At 47.0% G+C, this 14,372-nt stretch overlaps 1 protein-coding gene across 1 annotated transcript in view; it reads left to right on the top strand.

Moving 5' to 3' along the window:
* atp11b (ATPase phospholipid transporting 11B) overlaps window positions 1-13,544 on the top strand; it is a 35,922-nt gene extending 22,378 nt beyond the window's left edge. The window contains exons 26-31 of the mRNA XM_076045576.1: window positions 25-90; window positions 404-507; window positions 1,686-1,851; window positions 8,936-9,111; window positions 12,884-13,062; window positions 13,146-13,544. Of these exons, the coding sequence (XP_075901691.1) occupies window positions 25-90; window positions 404-507; window positions 1,686-1,851; window positions 8,936-9,111; window positions 12,884-12,965 (594 nt within the window). The 3' untranslated portion in view covers window positions 12,966-13,062; window positions 13,146-13,544. The remainder of the gene's footprint in view (window positions 1-24; window positions 91-403; window positions 508-1,685; window positions 1,852-8,935; window positions 9,112-12,883; window positions 13,063-13,145) is intronic.
* Window positions 13,545-14,372: the final 828 nt, after the last annotated feature.

Below are 14,372 nucleotides of genomic sequence, written 5' to 3'. Positions count from 1 at the left end.
TTCTTTGCGTGTCTGTCTGTGAAGATGTTTGGTAACTGGACCTTTGGAACGCTGGTCTTCACCGTCATGGTCATCACTGTCACGTTAAAGGTAATTTCCGCCACGAGAATTACAGTTTATGCGTTTCTCTCCATTCAATGAAGCACCTGCAAATTGTATATTGTCAACATTTTAGAAATATGCCTTTTATTTTGTGAAACACTGTCATGGAAATGCAGCCAGTGTAAGAGATTTTATTTTGTCAGGTTATTACAGATGACATCTGCATATACTGAGCTTCCTCCCTACTTCGTGTGTGTGTGTGTGTGTGTGTGTGTGTGTGTGTGTGTGTGTGTGTGTGTGTGTGTGTGTGTGTGTGTGTGTGTGTGTGTGTGTGTGTGTGTGTGTGTGTGTGTCATGCTAGCTTGCCTTAGAGACTCACTTCTGGACCTGGATAAACCATTTTGTCACCTGGGGTTCAATCGCGTTCTACTTTGTCTTCTCTCTCTTCTACGGAGGCATCATCTGGTAAGAGGCACCTCCCCTCCCCCACTCCAGTATGTTTTATATTGAGAGAAATATCGTTTCATATCGAGTACGTTGATGCCATTTTCGGGACATCAGTTTCAACTTAATTAAAGGAACTCTGTCGCTCGTGCGACACCCGGAGGGGCTCGCTCGTCTGATGCAGGATTAACAAGAAGTGACCTGAAGTGGAAGGTGGCCGGACATTTGAATATTGCCTCGGCCAAACACTTTGAGGAAAATACTAATCCCCCTAAAATGAAATTAGACTAGAGATCATAATCAGAGCCGAGTGCCGCAGGTATTAAAGCAGCGAAAGCACAAAATGAGATGTATGAATTATGCACTTAATAGAGCAGCGGACCGGGCGGGGACGGGGGGCGGGGGGGTAATGAATTGGCCAGTCAGAGCCACTTTATCCTGTTTTGTCTGCTCACAGGCTGCCGGTAGCCACGCTGATATAATATCAGACCATTAATGTTATTTGTGGCTGCGCAAGTTAGTAAATCTTGTTGCGTCACGGAATAATAGAACCATTCCGGGGGCTCGGTTTTCCCAAGGAGAACACGGAAGATTTAGGAGCGCACAAAGAATTGTAGGGCCACCGTGGAAATGCATCAAATAATGTGTTATTTCCTTCATAAAGGGAATATGAGGAGGCATTTGGAAGCAAGTGATTCATTTCAGTTCAATAGGAAAGACTCGCCAGGTTTTTAAAGTGATTCCTTGTGCACCCGAGGCACTTAACTCAGCAGTCGAGCCGAACCTGTGTTCGGCATAACGTAGCGGTCACATGTATCCAGCGGTGCCTTTTGTAATCAATCGCGTGATTTATGTCAGCCGCGCCATTGCCGTGAAAGCGGAACACAGGCTCGGCTGTTTTCCACATCAAGTACAAACTGGCCCAGCTGGACTCTCTCCGACAGCACGGCCACTCAAGAAAATAAGCATATTAACATGGAATTGATTGGTTTGTTTTTTTGTTTTTCAGTCGCGCAGGTGCACCTAATTCCATTTTACCAATGGCAAGGTTGCATTTTTTAGTCACAAATGCAATTGGTTGCATTTTTAAAGCCCTGCAGTCTGACAGCTTCACCCTAACTGCTGTTGTCAGAATATTAAGTCTGATTTGTATTTAACCGTCTCTAACGTGTAACCCTTGTGTCCCCTCCTCCCCACAGGCCCTTCCTCCACACCCAGGACATGTACTTTGTGTTCGTGCAGCTGCTGTCCAGCGGCTCGGCCTGGTTCGCCATCATCATCATCGTGATAACGTGTCTGTTTCCTGATGTGATCAAGAAGGTCTTCTACAGACACCTGCAGCCAACCAGCACCCAGAAGAGTCAGGTAACTGGCTTCCTGTCACACAGCTCAGCGCTGTTCTTCTAATGTAGCCTGAGTTTAGCAGTTTGCCTTGATTGTTGCTTCATTCTGAATTGTTCAAATTTCAAATTAAAGTTCTTTATTTTTTTTAAAAGGGACAAAGTACATTGATCGACATTTTGTTAAGAAAGTGAATTTAGCCGAGTTAGCTGAAGGCTAATTTCCATCGTCGTCCTTTTTGCCAGGTGATAACAGACACTTCAGTAAAATACATGATAGACATAGACAAGAAGATAGCATGGACAGGGACAGATAGACAGATACAGTACAAAGAAAGTACAGTGCAATCATCCGAAGACAAGCCACAATGGCTAGAGGACAATTGATAAGTAATAACATATACAGTATAAACAAGTATAAACAGATGCAGTATATGTATTCACATAGCCCAAAGATAACTGTTGCTATAAAGTTCGGGTATGAAGTGAATTACACTGATTTTCATGATTGCAGTATGTACATGAGTGCAGGGAGGTATTGACAGTAGTGCAAGAAGTACTGGGCAGTAAGTCTGGTACAATTATAGTATGTACAGTAGTGCAAAGTAGTGGCTAAGTATATCCTGTTCAAAGTAATGCTGACAGCAAACTGAGGAGTACATTTCTACCTTGATCCTAAAACGACGTAGAACTACCACAGAGCCCAAAGCAGTGAATAAAAAGCCCTAAATGTCAGGGTGGCTGCAGGTGGAGGTCCTGGGTTCAGTGTTTGTATCAGCCTGTCTGCTCATAACCTTTTATTCATGGGAGCAGCAGGCTGTTGCATGCAGCCAATGGCCTCTTTCTTTACATCACACATACTTCCACACGCACACAAGCACAGCGTGCACGCTCACCTGGGAGCAGATCTCCTGCTGTCACTGTATTGATTGTGTCCGGCCGGAGCTGGTTTGTGTTTCCCACCGCGGTCGCTTCCTGAATGTGTCGTTGCCTCGAAAGAAAAGAACTCACTTTCAATCCAGCACTGGAATCTCTTGTGTCTGCTCTTAACTTTGTCCCGTTTTGTGTGTGTGTGTGTGTGTGTGTGTGTGTGTGTGTGTGTGTGTGTGTGTGTGTGTGTGTGTGTGTGTGTGTGTGTGTGTGTGTGTGTGTGTGTGAGAGATAGCGTGAGAGGACCTGTTATTTAACCTGTGTGTGTCTGTATGTTTTTCCTCCCGTCCTCCTCTTTGCGCGCCCTCCTGGTGAAGATGTATTCCAACCGCGTGGCGATAGGCGACGACTTCATCGCTCTGCAGCCTCTGTCTAGAGCCAAGAGCCAGCTGGGAAAAATTAGGTAGAGGAGATGAAGCTCGTGGTTCACCTAGGAGAGGACTGAAATATCTCAGGAGTGTGTTTTCTAGAAGCAATATTTCTACATTTTGCAATTTTCTTTTCTCAAAGGTCCATCACAGTAAGACATTGATGTGTGTCGCCTCATATAATGACTTTTCACTCTTCAAATTGTCTTCAAACAATTGACCCTATTTCAAAATATAGTAGTGGAAACAAGTTTTTTTGGACACCTTTACAGTCGTACTCAGTCGCAGTTATTGTCAAGAAACATTTGCCAGAGAATTGTGTTCATCAGCATCAGTGGCAAACCAAAAAAATTTAATTGTTTATTGTAAATAACACAAAATTAAAAAAAAAAAACTGAATTTTTGCAGTTCTTGTCCTGCTGCACTCTGGTTTTCTTATTGAAACTTCCAGTTCTGTAATGCACTAAAATGAACTGCACTTGGAGACCGAAGACTGGCTCTTGGCACAATACAGTACCTCACAAATACCAAAAGCATCCCAAAAACTTTTTCCCACCACTGTAGACGCTACGCATCTTCGAGAAAAAGTAAGCGTCGCGTAGAGCAGAATGTGAACGGCGACTAAAGAGTAAAAAGAGGGAAGAGAATATTGCTTTGTGAAGCAGACACTCCTGATGAGTCCTCTGCTTCAGACCGGTGGTTGTTCTCAGGTCTAGAACCGGACCTCGTCGTGCCTTTGCCTCCCAGTCCTCCCATCCAGCACTGACGGTACACCCAGTGCAGACAGTGTACCGTTAATGTTGGAGCCACCTCTCTGCTGTTCTGTCTGTGACTGCATGACCCCTGCAGCAGCCAATCTGCATTCTCTGTGATTGGAAAAAGAGAAGGAGACAGTTTTTATTTCATTTCATTTTAATTTTTTTCAACATCTTCAGCGTTAGCAGGATGCGTTCAGGGGGGACCCGCCCGCCTGCCCCCTTCCTCCTGCCTTTTTGCAGCATGCTCCCGTTCATCACCTCCTTCCACTTGCATGAGCACGACACCCGAGCGAATCAGCGCGAGTCGCTTCTTCCCCCCCACCATCCTCCGTCCCTCAAAGTCCCCGTGGATGTTCTCCCGCGACGGCGCCTCGTTTGATAAGCCTTGCCACGTGGAGTGGGGGAGGGGGGTCTGTTGAAGGTTATAAGTCACAGCTTATGAGTCACTTTTCTCGAACGCTCCTTGAAAGTCGTCGTCCACTGGCGGCCTGGCATGCATGCTCGCAAATCAGAAATGACACGTCGCACGCGCGCGCGCACGTGCGCACGCATGGCGCAGCGACCCCTGAAGCCGCCGCCTCTCTCATGCCTGCCCACCCTCCACCCCAGTCCTCTTGATCTCAACAACCTGAAGCCAGACTGCTCGCTGGTGACACTGTTCTACATTATTGTATTTTAATTAATTAAATGTCCTTATGGACCTTACATGAATTATTTATAATCATAACAGCAAGCTATCGCAACATCTTAAACATTTTGAGCTCAATTATTTTACTTTGAAATGCACGCAAGTCTTTTTACCTTTCTAGCCAAACTGAACGTATGCGCTTTGCCTCGCGGCTGTGAGCTCAAACCAAAAACTTGAGCAAAAAGGGGGGTGGGGGGGGTTACCCAATACCCAGGTTAGAGTGAACTAGAGCGCCAATCTCACTGCAGACCAAATGAGATTCATCCTAGAGGGCTATTGACATACAACACTTAAGTCCTTATGAAATTAACATGGCCATTAGACCAACAATCAGAATTGGAATCGAGCGAGAGCGTATTGAGCGACTGGTCATTGATCAGCAGGGCACTGCAGCCACAGTAATCAGCTCCTCGGTAAATTTCAAACTTCTGAGCAGCTTTTATGACAGGGATGCATGCGATTTGGCTCTGTTCACTGCAGTGCTCGAGTCATGAATGCTTCAAGACAAAAATATTTGTATGTAGTGAATATATTTTTATGTTATAGCAACTTAAAAAAAAATAAATCCAGAAAAACATCTCATCAAATAATATAATCATTTTTGTTTTTCGCTGCCCTTGACAGTTTTGTTTTATTGCTAAAAACAAAACTGTAATGTCAGTCGTCTGTAGTCTATAGTCAAGGTCCAAGGACAGACTTATACCCACGCATTTCCCTCAGTCTTAAACATCATTTCATTACATTACAATCAGATCTGCCAGGTTTATCTGGGTTGTATTCAAAAATCAGGAAAAAGTATTCCAACATGATGTACAGGTCCCCCCCACACCCCACAGAGCACCAACAGAGCTCGGACTGACTGACTGACGCTGGTGGCTGTTCGATTAGATGAAAGCAATGTGAAAAATCCCCCTGGGGGATCGTTAGGCCTTCATCCTGCTCTGTGTCCCCACCAGCTTTAATGGATGCAGCAGCAGGTTAATTGGCTTGGATGCTAATAGATTTGCGCTTATCTGTGCAAGAAGGACTCTCTCTCCCCTTCTCTCTCTCTCTCTCTCTCTCTCTCTCTCTGTCTTCTCCTCCGAGGAATCTTTCTTGTGCCTGCAGCTTCTTTGCCCGCTCAGATTGGCCGAGGCTTCTCGGAAAGTCTCTTTTAATTTCCTGTGCTTGTTGAAAGAAATTAAATCCCTCCTCTGGTGGCCTCACCTGCCCCCTCCTGGTCAAGAAAGGCTATCGGAGAGACCTGGTTTATCAGCGAGCATGCCTCGCATGCCTGTGCGTGTGTGTCATATCTTTTGAAAAACAGGTAGCGAACCCATTGACGTCACTTTGCATTAGTTTACGAGGGCGAGGCTTGCAGGTGAGGCCGCCTCTGGAGGGCTTTAAAAGCAGAGCCGGCGTTCGTCGGGCGCCTTTGACGTGACCGTCGATCGGACGCTGCGTGGGGGCGCCAGTTATTTCGCCGCCTCATCGATTCCAGCTTTGTACAACTAGCAGCGCTGACCAACTGCATGCTTGACCTCAGTCAGTTCTAAGGGTTACTCTGAGCAAGTCATCCTTAAAAAAAAATCCGAGAACCGCGCCGGCTGCGTTTGCTGTTTTGTAATTGAGTCGTGAAATTTACAGGAAAAACCCAAATTTGGTGTTGCACTATTTTAAAAAAGATTTCACCAATCTGACAGCATAATGCACTGTCGGGGGGGGGGGGGGGGGGGGGGGGGGGGTGGCTGTGTTTCCTGGGATGAATTTGACGACTCAAAACAAAACCAAACTGATGTTTCTTTTTGGATTATTTCTGTATCTCTCCGGCTCGCCTTGTCGCCGTGTGTGCGCATCTGTCTGTGTGCGACCCGCCGAGACCCCACCAGGCTCAGGCCCCGGGGTCGCCGGGCTCACCGTAAGCAATCTTGTGTCCCTCAGATGGAAGAGGGTGAGGGTTCAGTCGGCCCAGAATATGACCCTGTTAAAGTCCAGCGGAGCCCAGGGGAGGACAATTGGCACCTGCTAGCTGCTTATCCTCCCCCCGCCGCCCCCAGGCACAGACCCCCGCCCCCCTAGGTAGTACCATACTCTTACTCCCATCGCCCCCCCGCCTCCCCACCCCCACAGCATCGTGTCTCTGTCGGAGGGCAGCGTGTATATCCGTGTATTCTTGGGTAAAGCCAACTGCATCTTTGCGCTTTGTTCACTCCCCTCTGCTGCCCAGCACTCAGCTTCCATTTCATGCAGCACCAGTCAAAAGTTTGGACACGCCTTCTCATGCAATATTGTTTTTTTTATCTTTACAACTTTCTACACTGCAGATAGATACTGAAGACATCAAATGTATGAGCAAGATATGTGTAATAATGCAGCCAAGAAAACTCGTTCAGAAACTGTAAATATGCTTTGGCTATTTTGAAGACTTTGAATATAAAACGTGTTTCAGTTGTTTGACACTCTTATTGTTTCCTACATAATTCCATGTGTGTTCATACGTAGTTGTGATGCCGTCGGTAGCTGCGATTCCATTGCAGTTTTTCGTAAAATAAAAGCGATATTTCTAGAATTTCAGCAAAGCACAATTTGCGATTTGCAGGCGTTTCCATTGAACGGTGGGAAGCCGTAATTCCCGTAAAATCTTTGTCCCGCAAAAAATTCTCGTAATTCTCGCGACGGGACGTTTGCTTTTTTTGTTTACATTTGTATTTTATCAAGAGTGGTTGTGATATTTTTCTCTTTGATTACTTGTAAAAAAAAATATTCCATCATTCCATTACAATTTTGCGATATACCTCTGACAAACCACCTCGTGAGAGCGTCAAAACCTTTTCGCCATATTTGAGAGGTTTTTCCAAGCTTATGTTCCCATGACCAGGTTTTTATTGCGATATTCGTGTTTTGCACGATTCTCGGGGTCATGGAAACGCAGCCATTGACGAACTGCAAACGTCACATATAAAGAAAAGGCATTAAATTCATAGAGTGTGTCCAAACGTTTGACTGGTAGTGTACATTAAAGCCCCCCCCCTGTCTTGTCATACCACCCCTCTCGCTGATGTCACATTTCATGCAAGCAGACCCCACCCCCACACCCCACCCCTCACCATCACCACTCCACTGCCTGCTGACCCAGTCCATCCTTCCCACAGCCTCACTGGAACAGTTCAGTGGATTCCTCACTGGGATATGAATGAGGCTCACACACCATGACAACCCCTCCCCCCACCCTCACCCCCACCCCAACCCCCCTGCCACCCCAACATGCTTCCTCTGGTTCGGCCTTCATTGTTCCCCCTGATCTGGGTTTAGGATGAGGAAGAGAGAGAGAGAGAATGCTGTTGGCATGCATTATTATTATTTTTTTTTGTGTTTAGTTTAGTTTTGTTTTCTCTGCATGTTTATTCACCCACCCCCTACCCACCACCACCACCACACACAGTAAGGAGTGTTTTCAAACCTTCATTTTCCAGGACAACCCTGTTGTCTTGTAAGTATTGGGTATCATGTCATTTTAATTCTGAAATTTTCTCTTATTTTTTTGTTTTTTTTATTACGGATATTGTTATTTTTTCACACTTGTATTTGTTGTTGTTGTTTTTTTTGCGTTGCATCGTACTTGTTTAATGAGAAAGCCGACATTATTTGACTTTGGGGCGTGGCTGACGTCTCGCCGAGGAACAACGGAAATCGGTTGCAGTCAGAATGTTGCGCTGAACTCTCCCTCGAGTGCACACGGCCATAAATCACCCGAGCGATGACGTCAGCAATGTAGCCGCCGCCGCCGCCGCGGAGACCTTGGACACTTTATGAGGAAACCTTTGGGTCCCGCCGTGTCATGTAAACAGTTTACAGTAGAACCATGAATCACGGCTCCGGCCTGATTTTAGGGGTGTACAGGAGTGAATTCATTTGTCAACAGATACATTGTTGTATATCACAAAGCGTACATTAAAATAACCATTTATCTTGCCTTATGCTTTGACCTGTGACCTTTCGCGAGAGCAAATTTTAACTTGAGTGTCCAGTTTAAAATACACAAAGGAATGTTGTTCAAATAACAGAACTGAATCTGTGGAAAACCATTCTTTAATGTGCTCGGTATCATTGAGTACTAAAAATGCTACGTACTCGTACTCCACTGGTTCTGTAACATTGTGGTGCACCCCCAGTTTCATAGTTGGTTTTGTTTCCTTTTGAAATGATTTTCCCTCAGTTTGGTGATTTGCATTTAATTTCTGTATTGTGGATCTTTACGTTGGAGTGAAGCATGAAATACACCATCATCCATCACCGCTGTTTGTGTCCGTATGTGACCTTGAGACACTGCAGGTCATGTTGAGGTGTTTTTCTCATCATGTCTTCCTGGTTCTCCCCCCCCCACAGTCTGTATCAGCCCCCCAGGACCAGACCCTCAGCTGTGTGGAGTCCCTGTGCTGCTACCAACATGGGCAGAGCGGCTGTTCCCGCATGGCCCACTTCCTGGAGCACATGACCGGGCAGTGCCGGGCCAGCGCCGACCACCACCACCACCGCCGCCACACGTCGGGCCACGGCAACAGGTGGGCCGGAGCGGGCGGAGCGAACGCCGACAGAGCGACGGCGGCGCATCGCCGCTTTAAAAACTTTGGCCTCGGCCCCGACGCGTTGACGTGACGCACGGAACCACGCCCTCTGGTGTTCGTTTTTTTTTTTACCTTTTCCTTTTTCGCAAATGGGTGCTGGAAAAGCGCTGATGTTGCGGAGGAGCGGATTCTCAGATTGTTGAGAAGACGGGTTTGGAATCCTGGTGGGGTCGCAGTCGGATTTAGCGTCTCGCAATGCACTTTATGTCCGTCTGTCTGTCCGTCTGTCTGTTTCTGTTCTGCTCGTTTGTGTTGCCCTGTATCCCGGGCTACGGGTTTTCCTCTTCGGCTGAGGTTCCCTCTGAAGAGTTGAGTCTTGTTCTTTTTCTCGTCCGATGAGAGCGTGGCGGCGTAGCATCGTAGTGGAAACCTCTTCAGCGCCAGCGGGGAAACTTCACAAAAGACGGAAACTACCGCTAGCTGCAAGTCGGGGTTGGGGGACAAATGAGCAAATGGTTCAAAATGATGTCAATTACCTGCAAAAAAAAAAAAAAAAAAAAGCAGTTGTTATAAAGTTTATCTCCTGCTTTGCTCGGAGGAAGGACCAAGCATCAGCGCAGTGGTTCTGGGGAAAGACAAGAGAATAAATATTGCCAAATGCAGCTCGGGAGGAAAGTTCAGCTGACGCCGCAGTTCGTCCAACTGCTTCATTTGCAGTTTCGGTGTCGCTGTATCTTTTAACTTGAATCTTGAGTAAGTGGGCCGGGGTCATTGATTCATTGACCTGATCAACTCATTTTCTTTTGCTGAGCATGCAAATCTAAGCCCCGAACGCCTCGGGAGCGTCGCTATCGATGGGTTTCAGAAGTGAAGATGTAGCATCTGTGTTCGCCGTGCGAGTCGTCTGCGCTGCGGCCATGCGTGTTTGGTTGCGACTCTTTTCTGTGTGTGTGTGTGTGTGTGTGTGTGTGTGTGTGTGTGTGTGTGTGTGTGTTTTTGTCAGGGTTAATGACAGCATGCGGGTCAGCACGGTGGTGCAGCAGCAGCGTTTGGCTCCTCCCATCAGCCCCTCTGGAAGGAGACGCAACAACATTCTCGGGTGAATTCGAGCATCCTAGCTTTGTTTCTCCTTCGGCGTTAAGCAAATAAAGTTTGGCGCTCTTGCCAAACTTTATTCGCTTAATGAATTTCATGCGCATATTTTCCTCGCGCAATGCGTGTGCAGGAAAAATCTGCTGGCCAATTCGCATTTTTGCATCGTGTTTTTTTTTTTTATTATTGCGGCGCTTCGCCCTATTGGCCCATATGTAAGGACCTTTAGGGTTTTTAAAAATTCAAAGAATCCTTCAATGATCTCTTCAGAAGCGCATAAAAACAGAATTTCTCACACGTCGACGTTCCCAGGCCAGTTTTTCCCATTTGGCTCGAGCCTCTTCTGAAGCAGCGGGAGGAGGGGATCAGCAATTCCCTTTGCTTCAGGGTCAAATTACAGCTGAATGTAGGATTCAATGCAGACAAAATTCCTCCCGTGGGAACGATTGATTCGCTTTCCGACGTCGGCCGGTTTGCGCCCCCCCACCACCACCACCCCCACCACCACCCCGCCTCCCCTCCCTCCATCCTGGAGGGTTTGAACGAAAAACAAGGAAGGTGAGCAAGACGGAACCTAAATTGTGCGCCGTCACTTCCTTCTCGCTGCTCTTCCTTCCTAAAATCAGCAACACCCTCCACCCTCCTCCACCCTCCTGCTCTGTCTGCACTCTCTGGGCCCAGGAAGCCTCAGCAGAGTGCAGGTGACAGACTGGAACCCCTCCCAGATTTGGCCTTAATGCTATGAAACTGCCACCCAAGAGAGAATTATAAGCTTTTAGTCCTACATACGGAACAAACAGTGTTATTATTATTATTATTATTATTATTGTTATCAGGACTGAAACACTGTAGCAAAGCATATATACCCGCATATGTACTGCTCAAAGTATTTATCCATTATATATTTGAAGCCCGACTATAGTCCATTGCTCGTTTTGGGCTCTTGCATCGCGTGAAGAGCTTTGAAAGTGCGAACAGAAGCTGAATCATCACGCAGTATATTAATCAACCACTGTGTGTGTGTGTGTGTGTGTGTGTGTGTGTGTGTGTGTGTGTGTGTGTGTGTGTGTGTGTGTGTGTGTGAGAATATGAATGGTCGCCACTGTTTGACCCCCCCCCCCCAAACCTCCACCTTCCTCCTCTTTGAACACGGGGACCACTCCTGACACCAGAGAGGCTGCTGGGAGATGTAGTCTCATTCTTTTGTATCACTCAACTCTTCTATCTCGTCTCTCTTTTTCTACCGGATCCTGATGCCTTATTACATATATATATATATATATATATTATATATTATATATTACACGCGCTTCTGAGAAGAGGCCCCGGACTTTTAAGGGCGCGTTTCTTTCGTAGTCCGCGGAAGTCGCCTGGGCGGGTGGAGTTCCACCTTTCCCGCTCTGCGGACCACAGAAGAAGAAGAACGGCCGCACTTTGTCTTGTTGCATGGGGACTGCTGTTGCCTTTGGTACTTTGTATACGACGTACACCTGAGTGTGTGTGGACACTCTCTCTCTCTCTCTCTCCCCCTCGCTCGTCCAACTCCTGTCCACCACTGGGTCTCTGCTTGTCTCTCTGCGTCTCCAACGCTCGGTCTGATCTTCCACTTCCTGTCTCGTCAAATCGCTCCGACTCGTCTCTGTCCTTCCCGTCTCTCTCTCTCCCTCTCTCTCTCCCTCTCTCTCTGTTGTCCAGTGGTGTCTCACTGATAACTGCTTCTTTGTCGCAACTTGACTCCTGACCCCTTGGGAGAAAAACCTGTTTGTCCTGCACCACTGGGTCTTAAAACGGTTGTCTTGGCTTCAGAGAGTTGAGATTTTCTTTTTCCGTTCAGAAATGGAATTTCTGTCTCAAGGATGCGTATTATGCTATACTACATTAAACCATAGATTTTATATTACAGTCACAGATACAAATATACAAGTCAGAATTCTTGCAGTACCTATTTTTGTACCAAAGTGTGCATCTGGAGAGCGCAGGTGTGTTTTTCTTGAGAAGGAATGAGTGGAGCATGAATGTTTGTTCACCATGACTTATTATCATCACGTCTTATTATTTATTTGTCCATGGCAGAGCAGCAGAAGTATTTTCTCACTTGTTTTAAAGATAATAAAATAAGCTTTGTGATTAAATTCAAATTTTCGAGATTAAAGTCAATGAAATTTGAAATTCCAAAGAATGAAGCCTGAAAAGAATAAATTCAAAATTTCAAGATAAAGTCAAGATCAAAGTTGAAATTTTGAGAATAGAGTCAAAGTTTTGAGATTATTTAAGTCAACATAAATAAAGTTGAACTTCCTAGTTTAAAGTGGAATTGTCTTAAAGTGGAAAGGCTGAGTGGAGTTTTACCTTCTTGGACTTTATTCACCAAATTTCAACATAACGCTCGAAATGAAAACTTAAAAAAAAAATTCTCCTTCCTGCAATATTTCTTCTTCTTCTTGTGGCCTCAACGCTTTTCATAGAAAAGTCAAGCGAGTCCCGGCTGCTTCTGCTGCTCGCCACCAAAACCATCTCACCCATCGCTGACTTGCCTTTCCCAACCTTTTTGTTTTGTGCGAGCTGCAGAGCCCACACACACACACACACACACACACACACGCACACACGCACACACACGCACACACACGCACCCGCTGTGCCTCCCTCCTAACCCTCACTCACTGCCTGTTTCCAGGTCTTGGGGCGACAATGACAACTTCTACTCCAACGACCGCAGCATCCTGACGCTGTCGCCCATGGAGGTCTCCCACTGCTGAGCTTTCCCACGGCCCCTGAACGCAGCAGCAGCAGCTCACCACAGTCCCACCCCACCAACGCTGCTATTTCACAAAACCAACGCAACTCTGAGGAGCCGTGAGACCAGCAGGGCGGCGCTCTCTGGGACTTGTTGTCCTTCACACGTCCAAATTGATTTTCCGCAGAGGAGGGAGGGGGAGTGGGGGGGGGGGGTGTCAGCTGACAGCTTCAGCGTGGAAGGAATTGAAACATGAAGTTTGGAGCAGAAGCGGAGCTGCTTTGGCCGAAGGATCCACTCAGAAGAATCAGCCAATAATGATGTTGATCATTTTTTTTCACTCCAATCCTGCTTCTTCTTCTTCTTCTCCTTCTTCTCCTTTTCCTTCTTCTCCTCCTCCTCGTTCTCACTTTGTCGCTACTTTTTGTCTTGCGACGTTTCACCCAGTTTTTTTGTTATCATCACTTTGATTTCTGTCCCTGCAGTTATTTTTTGAACTGGCTCCTCCAGACTCGTCTGTCAACGTGAACCCACGTCGTTGTTTTTTTTTTTTGTCTGGTTTTCTCACTTTCTGGAGAGGCCGTGCTGCACCCCTGGGTGTCTCCCCCCCCCAAAAAAAAACCTCAACCGGCCTCCCTTGCACGTGTAGCACCAGAGCGAGAAGCAGGCCGAGGACACTGAGGGGAACCTGGTGGATCTCTGAGCCGCCACTGGCTTGCACATTTAGTTTTTTTTTCCTCCTCAGATGAGGAGGAAGTGGGGGGGCGGGACTAAACCAGATCCCACAAAAGGCTGGCCCCTCTCCCTCCTGCTCCCCCTCGGACCTCCGGCTCTTTCGGGAAGCGTCGCCAGGCGGTTGGAAGGATTCAGACCAAAGGACTCGGAGAGATGAAGAGTTTATTTATGTGCCTGATTGTACAGAAGCTCATACTGGGGTTCTTTCTCTTTTTCTTGCTGCTCTCTCTAATCTCGACTGTTTGACCTCCTCTTCCTCCCTGCACCTGTAGCCCTGATGGAGGCACAGTAAGGGTGGAGGGGTCCGTCGATAAGCCATATTTTATCCCCCCCCTGCCCCCGGAGGTACGACGACAGGAAGAAGCTCGTTGAGCGGAAACACGGTCCCCTTTAAATGCCTTTTTCTCCTGCGCCACAGCCTGGCCAGCGAAGGCATCGCAGCGTCCCCGGCCGCACGCGCTCAGAAAACGTTTTTTTGTCGGAGGGAAAATAAAATATGACAAACTCGAGGATGCTCGATCTGCGGCTAAGTAGCCTGCAAACATCTGTAGCATTTTCATCTTCTTCTTTTGTTTTTGTTGGCGAGAGAATTGTTTCTTTTTGGGGGGAAGTGGGGGGGGGGGGTTCGTTTTTTCTTTGTTTTTTCTTTTCGGCGAGATGCTTTCGGTTGAGCGTCGACCTGGACCACAGAATG

This window comes from Nelusetta ayraudi, unplaced genomic scaffold (genome assembly GCF_046127955.1).
Source record: "Nelusetta ayraudi isolate G7.1 ecotype Tasmania unplaced genomic scaffold, CSIRO-AGI_Nayr_v1 ptg000084l, whole genome shotgun sequence".
Classification (NCBI taxonomy): domain Eukaryota; kingdom Metazoa; phylum Chordata; class Actinopteri; order Tetraodontiformes; family Monacanthidae; genus Nelusetta; species Nelusetta ayraudi.
The sequence above is the reverse complement of the archived record's forward strand: the minus strand, read 5'-3'. Positions and strand labels throughout refer to the sequence as shown.